Source organism: Prionailurus bengalensis, chromosome X (assembly GCF_016509475.1).
Source record: "Prionailurus bengalensis isolate Pbe53 chromosome X, Fcat_Pben_1.1_paternal_pri, whole genome shotgun sequence".
NCBI lineage: Eukaryota > Metazoa > Chordata > Mammalia > Carnivora > Felidae > Prionailurus > Prionailurus bengalensis.
This window is the reverse complement of record NC_057361.1, coordinates 9,753,252-9,769,036: the sequence shown is the minus strand read 5'-3', so window position 1 is coordinate 9,769,036 and position 15,785 is coordinate 9,753,252. Positions and strand designations below refer to the sequence as shown.

Here is a 15,785-nt window from a genome sequence, read left to right as displayed (position 1 = left end):
AAAAGAAGGTATAGCAGTCAACCGTTAAGATGGCCCACGATAATTTCTGCCTCCTGGTATTCACAATCTATGACCAAGATGGCAGACCAACCAAGGCCATTACAACTGTCCATTTTGGACACAGACTAGTTTCTCTGAACTGAGGTGATCACTCGCATGGAGCAGGCAGGACCTGTGACTTACTTCTAACTAATAGAATATGGCCCAAATGATGGGTTGTCACTTCTGTGATTGGATTACTAAACATGGTGACTTCCATCTTGTTAGCAACCTCTGTCTTTTGCTGGCTTTGATGAAGCTGCCGTGTGGGAGAGGTCCACGTGGCCAGAGACGGAGCACAGCCTTTGACTGACAGCACAGGAGGAACTGAATCCTGAAAACAACCACGTACACTTGAGCTTGGAAGTGGATCCTAACCCCGGGAGAGGCCTGGTCCCTCACTGACACCTTGCTGACAGCCTTTGAGAGATGCTGAGCAGGGGACCCAGCCAAGCCTCGCCTGGACTCCTGACCAAAGAGACGGTAAGATCACAAATTGTGTTATTTTAAGCCACCGGGTTTTGGGATAATCAATTTGTTACACAGCAATAAATACCTAAGACAGAGGGCAATTGCTTTCCATTTTTATTATGTTGGTGAACCATGACTTAACATCAGTTAGTATTGTTTAATGGAATCAACATACAGATTGTTATACCGTGAATCATTTTCAGTTAAGACCACGTTCTTCAGACTTTGCCAAAACAAGCCTTCCGCCTTGGGGTTGTCAGGCCATTGAAGGATGGAGCTCTTGCAGATCCTTTGGCGCAGCCTCAGATACTGAGAATTCTGTAGCACTGGCTCCAGCAGAATAAATATAATCACATCCATGTTCTCATCCATGAGCCTCTGCAAGGCCAAGTAGAATGCCGTTTTAAAGTTCCAGTTTTTGGCATACTTTTTGGTTAAGACAAATATCGTTTTCTTGCTTTGGTTTATGCTCTGGATGAGGTTATCGATGATGGCTAAGCCCGGGTCCCAGTCCCTCTCCTCTAAACAGAGGAGCACATTTTTTTCTTCGCTCTCTTCTAGGTGGAAGCGTAGCTCATTTATCACCCAGTCGGTAACAGAGGCGTCTTTGGTGTCATAAGAAACGTAGGCATCATAGAAAGTTTGGGATGTGGAAAGAGACCTGTAGCCTTTTACCTTAGCTAAACACACATGATAGATAAACCAAACATCCCAGTAAAACCAATGGTGACCCAGGGCAGCCAACATAACCGTGATGGTGATAAAGAACGTGAAGAAACACAGTATCGCCGCAATGGTGTCTGAAACACAAGTTGTTAGCTCTAGACTCACGATGCTCTTCCCTCTTTGATCCCCCGGGCTAGAGCAAATGACGTCTGCCAATCTAGGAATGGTGACATCCAGATTTTCATCCATCCATCTTCGAAAATCTCCAATGTCACAGGTACAGTCAAAAGGGTTCCTACCTAGTTCCAAAATGGTTAGGTTGGTGGCGGTCTTAGTTTGAAGTGTGGATTTGTTGATCATCTTCAGCAGGTTGGAACTTAAATCGAGGTGTATCAGACTGCTGGCTTCAGAAAGAAAGTTGGAGGGCAGGTGGGAAATCCTGTTTCGACGCAGTAGCAGCGTGCGAAGAGAAGGTGTGAATTTAGAGAGGCTGTTGGTCAAAGAGGACAGCCTGTTTCCACTTAAGTCGAGCAACTGGAGATGAGGAAACAGCTGGAGCAGTGTCCAGTTAAAGGAATTTAACACATTATCTCTTATGTATAGTTTGGTGAGGCTCTGGGGCAAGTTAAGGAAAGCTTCATTCGGGATGTGCCTAAGGTTATTTGAGGACAAATCAAGCCATGTCAGATTCCCGAGATTTGTAAAAATTTTCCAGTACTTGTCACCTTCGGCGTTCCACAAAATGTCAAGGCGGTTTCCACTGAAAACTAACTCTTTCAGGGACATGCTTCTCAGGTCTTGCTCCGTTAAAGTATAAATGCTGTTGTGGCTCAAGTTTAAAACTTTTAGTTGTGTTAAATTTTGAATAAATCCTAAGCGGTGCGTTACCCCTGCTATTCGGAAATAGTGTGCGTTGTAGCTGAGATCTAGAACTTCTAACTCTGGCAGGTCACTGAGAGCATTATCATCATCAAAGTCCAGTCTATTGTTTGTCAAATCCAAATATTTGATGTGAGGTACAGCTGAAAATTCAGTCCCGTGTAACACTTGGCCGTTGCCATTAGAAGACAGATTTAAGCAGGCAATGTCATGAAAAGCTTTGAATTGCTCTCGCCCAATAAAGAAAATACTGTTCAGGCTTAAATCTAAGGCTTTGCCATAAACTGTACACTGTGGCTTTATTAAAGGGTTGGTGTTATGATAAAATTTGAATGTGGGTCAAACTCAGTATCTGCTGAGCGTAGCCTACGGATATGACTTTGAAAAGAGGAACCACTCATATCGTTTTGCTTGATATCATTTACCAAGGGTGATATTCTGTTTTCTGACAAGTAAATGATGCTCAGGTTGGAGAAATTTTGGAAAAGGGTAAAATTAATTTGCTTAATAAAGTTAATGCCCAAGTTGATAGTCTTTAAGTTTGAGAGATTCATGAGGGGCTGGAAATCTTCTGCTCTAAGTTCCTGGAACACATAACCTCTCAAGTGCAATGTCTGGAGCAACTTCAGATGAGAGAAGTTTTGAGAAATGTTAATATATCTTGGATATTTCGCCTTTACATAGTTGTAAGATAGGTCAAGAATTTCTAAGGAGGGCAGTTTCGTTAAAAATTCCCCAGAGGCTATTTCGTCAACTAAATAGTTGAATTCCAGATGTAGCACCTTCAGATTATGCATACTTTGAAACCACATTGCAGGAATCTTCTGGAGGGAAGTGCTAGAGAGGTTTAGGTAGCGAAGTTCCGTCAGGGTTTGGAAAGCAAGAGGATGGATCTGAATTGAAGAGCCTCCTTCACAAGGTGTACAGGGAAATGGCGCGTTGAAACACCTTGGACAGTTCCCGCTTAAATCTAGCACTCTTAAGTTTGTCAATCCCTTGAAGTCTTCCTGACTGATGACTTTAATCTTGGCATTGCTAAGGTAAAGTTCTGTTAGGGAGTTTGGCAGTTTAGGTGGCACATGGACAAGTTTATTAAAAGACAGTGACAGCACCTGCAAATTTGTAAGACTTTCAAACGTCCCATCTTCTATGTCGAAAGTTTTGTTATTACAATTATTGCCAAAATAGCAGTTCCAGCTCAAATAGAGTCTTTCCAGATTCGTAAGTCCAGAAGTATTCTTTTTAGCTACCCAAATTATGTTGTTTTGAATTAGACTAAGTTCCCTCAAAGACCCCGGCAAACCAGCAGGTATTTGGTCTAACTGGTTGTCTTCAAGCAGTAGCTGGTTTAGATTTTGTAGGTTGAGGAATGCCCCATCTGTAATATTCATGCCACTTCTGTTTATATCAGGGTTTTCATTCAGGTGCTGTTGATTGGCATTGTGGTTTAGATTTATTCTAGTAAGATTTTGCAGCCCTTGAAATGATTCGTTTGTTATGTGTGTGATGAAATTATAAGACAGGTCTAGTGCTGTCACATATTTGCTCACTGTTTGGGGAACTTCTCGCAGTCGACGGTCATTGCACTGTGCAATAATAGAGCCATTTTGTCTTTTCTCGTCGCAAGGATAGCTTCTAGAATAATTTGCTTCAGTGAAGAACTCATGGGAATCAGAGATCACCAGGAAAAGGCAGGTCAGAAGCAAAGACTGAAGGGTCATGTTTTCCTAGGGGAAATCAAAAGTGGAGGCACAATGTTAGAGAAGCAGTAGTTACCAGGCATTTTATGATGAAATTAACAGTGTTTCATCACACTGTGCATGTGTTTTCAAGTGTGAGTTTCCTTAACAACTAAGCAAATTGCATGAAGTCAGGTTCAGAATATTTTTTTAAAATTGTTTCTTCTTTTGATGTTTATTCACTTTTTGAGAGAGAGAGAGAGAGAGAGAGACAGAGCATGAGCAGGGGAGGGATGGAGAGAAGAAGGAGACACAGAATCCAAAACAGGCTCCAGGCTCGGAGCTGACACAGAGCCTGACGTGGGGCTCGAACCCACGAACCATGAGATCATGACCTAACCTAAGGTCGGTTGCTTAACCAACTGAGCCACCCAGGAGCCCCCAAGTTCAGAACAATTTGAATGGCTCACTGCATTCAGCTTCATGGTGCTAAAAGAAGTTGGAGAAGAAGCTATCTGAGATGATGATGATGAGAAAGCCTGGGAAGCTTTTGCGGAGGCATTCATCAAGATGCCCCATCAGCATAAGACGTCTGATGCTGGCCCATAGCTATGGTTCATGCTAGAGCTGTAGCACAGCAAGTTATATATTCATAGCTTCAGCCTATTAGCATAACTCTTGAGGAAAGTTGGCCCATCCCAAGGAGATTTCAGATCCAGGTTTCATTATGGTATCACCTAAGATCTCCAAGCCAGAGTCACCTCTACCTTATCTCCACAGCTATCTCTCTACACAACCATATCTCTTACTGGCATTTCCTGCAATTTTTCCATACCTCTCTGGTGGCACGTATCAAGATCTCTTATGTTCCCGCCTGACAAGAAAGTGGACACCTTCTGTTGATAAGCAGAACAAAGTGTCAGGTATTGTGCTAACCACAAACATTTTCTTATCCACATTAATGCTCGTCCCAACACAATGAGATAGGTCCTATATTATCCACATTTTGTGGATGAAGAAACGAACTCAGAGACTTCAGTGGCTTTCAGAAGGACGACATGTCATAGAGCTGGATTCCAGTCATTCTGATTCCAGCATCATGTTTTAACCAGTAGCCATCATGCTACGCAATCTCATTCTGAAGTCTTCGTGCCAGAACAGTACCTCACATGCAGACAGCACTCAAAAAAAAAAAAAATGTTGTGGACTGGCTACTAGAACTCATATGTTCCTTATCATATGAACATTGGCATTAATGGCTATTCGCTGGCTAACATTGTAAACTTCGGTAGGGAAGACATCCTCTGGAACACTTAGTAGACTGCCTCACTTTCTGCAACTCTCTCTTACTAGAGGGCTGGGTATCTTGCTTTTGGTAATTATACAATGCAATAAACGGATTCGTGTGATTGGTCTGATGAGGGCTGTGATCAAAAGAACCCTCAAAATCTTATTTCACGGAGTATGGAGACCAACCTTCGCAAAATTACATTTTTCGTTAACGCCCAACTCATGCCCTTATTGTGAGTTAAGCCAGGTAAGAGCTCCCTTTTTGAATTCTTCTAAAATTTAGGGTTAATGAATAGTCACTGCCACACCCTTATTCTGCCATGAAAGATTTTTATGTGGATGGTGATTATTCAGAGGATCAATCATCGTTGCCAGTTTATAGCAGTCGGGGAAGAGCCAGCTCCTTATGAGATGAACAGTAGAGTGAAACAGGACTCCCAGGGCATTTGCAGTTACTTTGGGCTATTTTCCAAATACAGCACTATCTAGATGCTGCTGGCTAATGTTCTACTTTTACCAGAAGAAATCCCTGCTTTATCTGGTTTCGTCAGCAGGATTTCAAGATGGCCCCTCTCACCTTTGCCCCCTCGTATTACTGCTGTAATTATGCTATGTCATGTGGCAAAAGGGAGATCATCTAGATGGGCCTAATTTAATTGCATGTGCCTTTAAAAAAATTCTTTTTTAATGTTTTTATTTATTTTTGAGACAGAGAGAGACAGAGCATGATCAGGGGAGGGGCAGAGAGAGAGGGAGACACAGAATCCGAAGCAGGCTCCAGGCTCTGAGCTGTTAGCACAGAGCCCCACATGGGGCTCAAACCCACAGACTGTGAGATCATGACCTGAGCTCAAGTTGGACGCTCAACCAACTGAGCCACCCAGGCACCCCTCGCATGTGCCTTTTAAAAGCGTAGTTTTCTCTGGCTAGCAGCAGAAAGGAGAATCAGAGAGAGTAGAAGCTGGAGAATATTTGACGCACTATTGCTGACTTAAAAGCAGAGGGGGCCACCGACGAGGCATGCAGGCAGGCTTTAGAAGCTGAGAGTGGTTCTCTGCTGACAGTCGGCAAGGAAAGGCCCTCTACCCCATCCTACAGCCACAGAGAACTAAAACAGACTGACAACCAGAATGAACTTAGAAATGGATCCTTATTTAGAGCCTGGAGATCAGAATCCAGCCACATCTTAACCTACAGAAATTTGAGCTAATAAATGGGTATTGTTGGAAGCCTCTAATAATATTAATTTGACATGTTAAATTTGAGTTTGTGATCTCCCAGTGATGTCCAGGAGGCAGTTACATATATGCCCCTTTGGCTCAGAGGAGAGTTCTCGTCGAAGGATGAACTTGGGAGTTGTGGCCAGTATAGCCACGTGTGAACTTGTACAAGTACGCATGTATGAATCAGATCATCCAGGGAAGTGAACGCCATAAAGGATATTCTACACTTCAGGTTCTATCAACAATTTTCTCATCTTTTCTTTTAGTAGTTTTATGATTTCATTTTCTCACATGGAGATATCTTATCCTACTGGGATTGTTTTACCATAAAACGTGAGGGGCAGACCCACATTATTTTTTTTCTACATGGAGATCTGGTTGCCCCAACATCATTTTTGTATTTACTTATTTATTTACTTTCACTGAATATAGTCGACACACAATGTCACATTAGTTTCAGGCATACAGCATAGCGATTCCACAATTCTATACGGTATGTGCTCGCCACAAGGTAGCCACCATCTGTCACCATGCAGCGCTATGACGCTACCAGTGGCTATTCCCCACGCTGTACCTTTCCTTCTCATCAGTTATTAACTGGAAGCCTGTAGCTCCCACTTCCCTTGGCTCCTTTTGTTCATGCCCCAACCTCCACCCTCCCCTCTGTCAACTACTACTTTGTTCTCTGTATTTATGGGTCTGTTTCTTTTATTTGTTGGTCTGTTTTGTTTCTTAGATTCCACATATACGTGAAATTTGTCTTTGACTTATTTCATTTAGCATAATACCCGCTAGGTCCATCCATGTTGTCGCAAATGGCAAGAGGTCATTGTGTTTTGTTTTGTTTTGTTTTTGCTGTGGGTGTACACGACATCATCTTCTTTATCCTCTCATCTATCAATGGACACTTGGGTTGCTTCCACATCTCGGCTATTATAAATAATGCTGTAATGCACATAGAGGTGTATTTTTTTTTTAAAATTAGTGTTTTCATTTTCTTTGGGTTGAGACCCAGTAGTGAAATTCCTGGATCATATAGCATTTCTATTTTTCATTTTCCGAGAAACCTCATTACTGTTTTTCACATCGGTTGCACCAATTTACATCCCCACCAACAGTGCATGAGGGTTCCCTGTTTTCCGCATCCCCATCAATGTGTTTTTTTCGCGCGCGCGCGCGCGTGCGCATGTGTGTGTGTGTGTTTTATTTTAGCCACTTTGACAGATGTGAGGTGATATCTCATGGTGGCTTTGATTTGCATCACCCTGATGATGAGTGATGTCGGCCATCCAGATGTCTTCTTTGGGAAAATGTCTATTCAGGTCCTCTGCCCATTTTTAATCAAATTATTTATTTATTTATTTATTTATTTATTTATTTATTTATTTTTGGTGTTGAGTTGCATAAGTCCTTTATATATTTTGGATATCATCCCTTTATTGAACGTACCCTTTTGCAAATACCTTCTCCCGTTCAGTTGGTTGCTTTTTGGTTTCATTGAGGTGCAACATCGTGTGTTGAATACTGCTGTTCTCACCAACTTGATATGTTCCTTCTATCATATATTAACTTTCCTGCGTATTTGGATCTGTCTCTAGACTCTCTGCTTCATCCATCTGGTCATCACTGATGTGCTAGAACCCCATGTTTTTAAGAATGACAGAGGCCATGCTGGTATCCATTAGCACTACTGATTTCTATAACTTAATTTTATGCCAGATCACTATACTAAGTTCTCTGATTATTTCGAATAGTTGTTTCCCCATGTGACTGTCTTGGGTAAGCCATTAACCTATCTGCAAATAATGATCATATTCCTAACACCCTTTATGCAGTCGAATGTATTTTCATTGTCTAATTGCGCTATCTACTCCAGAACAACAAAAAAGAGAACAGAGGCCAAAAAAGGAAACAAAAACCTGACCGATCCAACCACACGCAAGTTAAGAGTTTCGCCTCACAGAAAACCTGGTAAACAATGCCAAAAGCGAAACAGTAAATTGGGAGGAAATATCTGCCGTTTATATGACAGATAAGGAAGTAAGATATTTGATACGTAGACATTTCATGCATAAGTGAGAAGACAAATAACCCGACAGAAAAATGGACGAAGATCTATTCAAAGACAGCTCACAGAAACAAGAAACACAAACAGCTCATAAGGATAGGAAGAGATATTCGACTTCACTCAAAAACGTACCATGACATACCATTTTTTACCAATTCTACTGTGTAGATGAGGATGTGGCGAAACAGGTGCTCTCATATTTTGCTGGTAGGAGTCTAAATTAGTGCCACCTCTAAGACAGAAAGAGATTCGTGATAGTTATCAAAAGTGTCAATCAATGTAAACTCAGCAATTCCTAGAAGCAGGTCCTAACGATAGACCCTCACGGCAGTAACTGAGAGCAGACTGTCCCTCCATTGGAATTTGTCGTTTCTCTCCCGATGCACCTGGGGCGATGGGTCTTGGGGACGAAGACCACACAAGCCACGTGCCACTCTGGTCCCATCGCACCAAAGGCACATACGAGCAGCACCTGGCTGAGGCAGTGCCTGTCAGGTTTCTGCTGTCATTTTTCATGATAAATTCACACCAATTTCAAAATTAATCTTTACATGCGGCCCACGAGGAACAGAGGGTAGACTCTTCCCTTAGCACGATGGGAGGAGAGGCATTTTCCGGTGGTTTTACTTGGGCAGGCCCGGCGGCCAGGGCTGACCCGTGCGGCCTCAAGTCAAGGCCTCCGCGTCTAATTCCAGGTGCTAGGGTCTCCCTCATACAAGGAACAAGTGAGCTGAAAAGCCTCTAGGAGGCACTGAAGATGAGGAGGTGAGCTTTTTGAAATTCATCATTCTTTTCGGGGTGAAAAAGGCCTCCCAGAAAGCTGGGCCATAGAAGGGATCAGAATATTCGGGGGATTTGCGAGCGAGGAGCTTGAGATTCCTAACCCCACCCTTCCAAGGGTCGCACTTGGGGCGGGAGAGCGGGAAGTGGTGAGCAGCCAGCCAGCCCAGGAGCTGAGGACAAATCCCCAACCGGCCAAGCCTCCCCATCCACGGGAGAGGCGAACGGACGGCGAAGGCCCATCATCTCCCCGGGGTGCTGGGCTGAGGCCCGTGGGCAGGCCACTGGGCAAGGGCGGACAGAGTGAACCTGAGCTCACTCGTCCAGCTGGAGCTGAGGAGACCCTCGAGACCCGCCCCCCTCTCCTCTTGGCCACACCCCTGTCTTGGGGTACCCAGAGCCGTGCTTCCAGAAGAACCTCAGAGGGAACCGGATCCCAGATGGAGTGAGAAGGGCGCCAGGGAGAATTCGCCTCATTGAGGTGTCGCCAACGAGCAAAACACCCTCCCGCCAACGAGCAACAAACCATCCCGCCCGGCAGAAGAGAAATGGCAACTCTGCAGAGACGATTGAGGGGAAAGGGGGTAATCGTGCAAATAAGATAGAAAGTGCAACTATGCAAATAAAAGCGAACCTGAGGCAGAGAGAAGAAAGGACACTTCCTTCTGCTGTCCACCCCACCCCCCTCCAGCCCCGTCCTCCCTCCCTGACACTGACTCAAAAGGTTGAATCCGGAGCCCCGGGTTCAAGACTCTGGGCACAAGTGAAGGCAGGGGCGAACCGCCAAGGAGAAAGGACAGCCCGCATCTAGAGCAGGGAGCCCCATCCCCTGCTTCCCCGGCCCTGCGGACTCGGACGGCACCCCAACAGGAGACGGGGGCGTCCCCCTGGGAAAATGGACAAGCACGGCAGCTGGGCTGTGGGTGCGAAATTAAAGGGGGCGCCCCAAAACTTAGTCATCAAGACGAACGGGGGTTTCACAACTTAAAATCCCGGGTGGGCTACATAGTCAACACTTGACATAAGGGCAGAACGCAAGCCTGCATTCGCAAGGCGCCCTGTGCTCGCCTCACCCTGATCCCAGCCCTGGTGCCGATAAAACTTTATTCATAAAACAGGCAACCGGTCTGCAGGCTGGAGTCGGCCAGTTTGACTTTTTAAATAGAACCTTAAAATATTATGTATCTTCCTTACTGAGCTTTCCGATCTCCTGTCCTCCTTAAATTTTGCACCCAAACGTGTGTCTCACTCTACTCACCCTGGTCTCAGCCCTGCACCACAGAAAACATCTATGATCACATTGGCACGCTCTGACCAAAAGCGACTCGCAGGCGTTCATCTTGGGCTGAGACGCATCTGTTGGGAAGCCCCGTCCTTGAGCCTGGAGCTGCCAGTCAGCTATGTGGTGCCCCAGCCGTGAGTATGAAATAATAGCCGGTACCAATCACCTAAGGGAATCACCTACCATGAGAGCTATCGACACAAGGACAAAGGAAAAAGAAATCAGACATACGGATTGATAGAATCGTGCCTTCTGGCACCCAAGTCAGTGGTTTATGGTTTCTTTCCTTTCCTTTTTTTTTTTTAAAGTTTATTTACTTTTGAAGGAGAGAGACACAGAGCATGAGCAGGGGAGGGGCAGAGAGAGAGGGGGAGATGCAGGATCCCAAGCAGGCTCCAGGCTCCGAGCTGTCAGCACAGAGCCCGATGGGGGCTCGAACCCACGAGCTTTGAGATCATGATCTGAGCCAAAATCAGACGCTCAACTGACGGAACCACCCAGGCGCCCCTGGTTTATTTTCTCAGTGCAGGTCCTCTCTTGCCCAGATTCTCAGTCCCCCCCACCCCCATGCGAGTCTGAAATCCTAAAAAAAATCTGAGCACCGGAAGACTTCGTTTGTTTTTTTGTAACTTATTTGGTAGCAAAACCTGACCGGAACTGACCTAAGGCTCTTATAATCTCTATCTATCTACTTAGCGGGACCATTCTTGTTTTAGGGCAGAAATAGCCATGCACGTGACCTGGGCCGTCAGAAGGGTTTTGTAAGGTATCATCTATGCACCGTCTTGCTAAAATACCCATTCTGAACTCTGACACCATGCTGGCCCACAGGTTTCAGATCAGGGATTGTGGATCAATACTTAAATCTCCTTCACTGGGGACACACTGGCAATTCCTGAAGTTTCCTTGGCATATCTGGTAAGGCGGAAAGCAGAGTGTGCTTGTCAACGGGGCCAAGTGACGATTTTCATGGGCCCAAAGCGCTTTGGCCCTTGGGGGCCCCTTCCTCCAGCCAAAAAAAATCATTAAAAAATGGTATTTTATGACCGTGTTGGTATAAAGACAAACATAAGCTAGGCTGGATTCTGTTATTTTCCCGATTTTAAAGAAAACAAAACCTTTCTTTAAAGTTTCACTGGGCCGAGGCCGTCTCTAAAAAGAAGTCAGCCCTGGTTGTCTATGATGTTGTCCTGGGGCTCGGACCCAGGGCTGGGGGAGCTGGGGACACACCTGCCTGGGACTTCTCCCTCTGAGCCCCCCAGGAAGGAACCAATCGTGCCGTTAACACCTTGATTTTGGACTTCTGGCCTCCAGAACTGAGAGACGCCCCGCTGAAGGTGACTGGGTCTGCGCGGTCTGGATTGCTAACTGGGTGCTGCCTTGGAACACTTAGAACAAGCCAGGACCTGTTACAGAAAGCACGTGAATTACACACACACACACACACACACACACACACACACGCCTGCTTCACTTCCCCTTCCCTGACAAATACAGCTACCGAGGAAGCCACTATTTCACAACCGCTTTCCTCTTTTCCGTGCATAATCAGTTCTTTGGTTGGGTCCACGGGCACACCACAGGCCAGTTCTCTCCTTCGCGCTCTGAAGGAACCGAATCCCACAACGAACACAAACCCATCTCAGTCCCCCCCTCACACCTTCCTTCTCCGCTTGGACCCCAACGGACACCAAAAGCGCAGTTTTAGAAGACCAGTGCGGCGTGCGGGACGGCTCAGAAAAGTCTGCCTTGGCTGAGGAGAGGCAGGCAGAGGTGAGGGGCCACCCCCAGGGACCCAGCCCCCTGGGGTGAGGGCTGTAGGCAGGACAGCAAGAGAACGTGCTGGATGCAAAGGGAGTGTCCCCGCCGGGTGAGCTGAAATTGAGCCTAGAGATCCCCGAGTAGTTAGGGCTGGCAGCAAGCAGCTGGTCGGCAAGGATCTGGTTTCAATTATCACCAGAGACCTCGGAGCCATACCTGGAACCTTCCGGATCCAAACGCCTGGGGCGGATCATCCGCCTTGCCTTTCTGCAAAGTGGCAGTGCCCCCGGGCTCTTTCAGCGTCTCTGTATCCAGAGAACAACTGGAACCCAGTGATGGTAGACGCGTGCACCCACCAGGAGCTACGTGTAACCGTCCGAGAAGTCAACACAGCCTGTACTTGCTAAGGTCGATCCACAACCAACAGGCTGTACGTTCAGATTTACTTTGCGTTTATAGCCCCGAATAGGCATAAACTAGAGATCAGAGTTTAAAACGTTAACAAATTCCTCAGCTCCGCTGAGTAACTCAGCTGAACTCCAGACATTCCGTGGGAATGAAGGCCCCCTCAGCGGACTCTGGAGGTGACCCTAAGACACTCACAAGTAATAGCCAACTGAGTTTCAAAGACCACCCGTGAGTAGCAACATCCTCCCCCTCGACACTCGCCTCGATCCCCCCTGAGCCTGGGTTTGCCACCTGCCTGCCTCCCCCTCACACACGCCGTGCAGATTTTAGGATTCGTACATGACAGGATGAGAGGGGGCCACCAGGGGAGAACGAGAGGCCTCCCCTGCCCTCCCCCTGAGCCACAGCCTCGGCTTTTCAGGTCAGGCATACTTGGAGCTTTGCTTTTGCTTTCTGAAATCAAACCGAGGGACTGATGAATACGCTTCAGGTCTTCCTGGGGCCTCCTCACCCTCTGAAAAAGGACTGTGCTCTTGAAGGAAAGGACCAAAGAGCCATCCGGTGCTGCCACAAGGCCATGGCTCTCCTCTTGGGCACCTGCTGAGATACCCTTCACCCATGGGAGGGAGGCAGGGCACTTGAACAAGCTTAGTCTGATTTTATTACTATTCTAGTTTCACTCTCTTTGTTGTTGTTGTTGTTGTTAATTTTTTGTATGTTTTTATTTACTTTGGAGAGAGAAAGCACGAGCTGGGGAGGGGCAGAGAGAGAGGGAGACAGGAACCGAGGCAGGCCCCGCGCTGACCGCAGAGAGCGCGACACGGGGCTCCAGCCCACGAGCAGCGAGATCGTGACCTGAGCTGAAGTCAGACGCCTAACCGACTGGGCCACCCAGGCGCCCCTATTTTCACTTTCTTATAATACAATTATATTGGTGGCGGCTACCACGGCGGCTTACAAGTTATCAGGTAGCGGTTGGATAACTTCGTGTGCATTTCCATATCGACCACCGGCTGTGTCGGCCACTGTAGTCATCTTATAAAGCACCATAAAATTTCGGTACAGACTTAATTTACTTTCAAGATCTAAAAGGGGCATTAAATGCGGGGCACCTGGGTGGCTCAGTCACTTGAGCGTCCGACTCTTGATTTCGGATCAGGTCATGATCTCATGGTTCGTGAGTTCGAGCCCCCCGTCAGGCTCCGTGCTGGCAGTACAGTCTGCTTGGGATTCTCTCTCTCTCCCTCTCTCTCTCCTCCCCTGCTCATGCTCATGCTCTCTCTCTCAAAATGAATAAATAAATAAGCTTAAAATGGGCATTACATGGATTGAAAACTTCACACGGCCACAAAAAAGAATGAAAGCTTGCCGTTTGTAATGGCACGTATGGATCGAGAGGGCATGATGCTAAGTGAAATAAGTCAGAGAGAAACAAATTTATGATTTCACGCATATGAAGTTTAAGAGACCAAACATATGAGCAAAGGCGGGGTGGGGGGGGGGGAGAGAAACAGAGAGATAAGCCAAGAAACGGGGCACCTGGGTGGCTCAGTGGGCTAAGCATCGGGCTTTGGCTCAGGTCATGATCTCGCCGTTCGTGGGTTCGAGCCCCGCGTCGGGCTCTGCCGTGACGGCTCAGAGCCTGGAGCCTGCTTCGGATTCTGTGTCTCCCTCTCTCTCTCTCTGCCCCTGCCCAGCTTGTTCTCTCTCTCTCCCAAAAATAAATAAATAAACTTAAAAAAAGAAGAAAACACATCACTTCTTCAAACTGTAAAGTCTGATTTTCAATCTGACAGTTCTCAACAATAACAAAAACTGAGCACCTGCTAGATCTAAACGCTGTAGAACACAGTAGAACGCAATCGTAGAAGGTGGTAACGTGTTTGCCTCAACATACCGAACAAGCAAAGTAGCAAGCGATTTTGAACACTAAGCTTCTAGGAGTATATTAATTCCAGGCTTTGCCTAGGCCCTACGAAGTGACTCATGCATGTGAGATCACACAGCTTGCCCTTCTCTGCGGAGGTAGCAAAGGAAAAACACTTCTCCGCCCACTTGACTTCCAACCCTTCAGTTCTAGAAGAGGACATCGTTTCTGGCAGGACCAGAGAGTGATCGTCAACTCCGAACTTGGAACGTGCTTGCTGTCCTGTGCAAATTAATAAGACCCCTGCATTTGATTTTCGAAACTGACTGCCTATCAGGCCACATTGCCTACCTTTAGAATTGTTTCGATTCTTCACCTTTTTTATACCTCTCGGCCCCATTCATCACTTTTCTCGGTTCACACCATTCGCCACCGAACCACATTCCGGAGTCAGAAACCATGTATTCTGTTGGAAACACTTGCCAAAAGAGTGGAAGTGGCTTACCGCTGTTCTGTCGTCGTCTTAATTTCTCATTCCGTCACCTGCAGCACAGCGGACGGTACCCTGTGTGCAGTAGGCACACTCTGGGGAAAGAAACTGACCAACTTCCTGAACTTGGCTGCTTTACCATCAGCGGAACCTCTCACGTGGTTTGCAGAAGTCGATGTGGGAAGAAGGGAACTTGCGATTTCTTAACTGTTGCCAAATCATTTATTGACTGTGCTTTAAAATTTCAAAACTGAAATTCAGGGTGGAAAAGTCATTTGTAAAATGATTTACATAACTGGTACAAAGTTTTTAATTGTTAAAATTCCAAATATCATAATTGGGGGCACTTCTTTGTCCTGCAGGTCTACTAATGACAAGAATGGTATTCTTTCAGGGGATGAGAACATTCCGTCTAACTGGAGCGTAAAGTTAGTGGTCTTTATCAGATTGATAAGTGAATTGGATTTGGGGCTCTCAGAAGGCCTCAGAAGGTTTAAGCACAGGGGTCAGCAACTATAGCATGTGGGCCAAAGCCAGCCCGGGATGTGGGGTGGGGGTAAAGAATAACTTTTACAAATAAACATTTGCAATCAATCTGATAAAGGCCGCTAGCTTTACGCTCCGGTTAGACAGAATGTTCTCATCTCGTGAGAATTGCGAGCTCATGACCTGAGCTGAAGTCGGACGCTCGACCGACTGAGCCACCCACGCGCCCCTTCAATGTGCCTCTTGACCCGCAAAGCCTGAAATCTTTACCTCACAGAAAACATTTGCTGACTCCTGGGCCAAGAGAACCATTTGGAATGGGGTAGGGTGTTTTATCACGGCCTATACTCCTTGAATTGGAAGAGACCACACTGGGAGCAGGGTGGGGAGGGGGTG

General features: G+C 46.3%; 1 protein-coding gene across 1 annotated transcript; it reads right to left on the bottom strand.

Annotated features, from left to right (window-relative positions):
* Window positions 1–609: 609 nt before the first annotated feature.
* Window positions 610–15,023, bottom strand: TLR8 (toll like receptor 8). Its single transcript, XM_043570073.1, is given in 3 exon segments — window positions 610–2,384; window positions 2,387–3,782; window positions 14,919–15,023. Coding segments are annotated over 2 exon segments (3,117 nt in total). The 5' UTR covers window positions 3,777–3,782; window positions 14,919–15,023; the 3' UTR covers window positions 610–657.
* Between the last annotated feature and the right edge of the window lie 762 nt (window positions 15,024–15,785).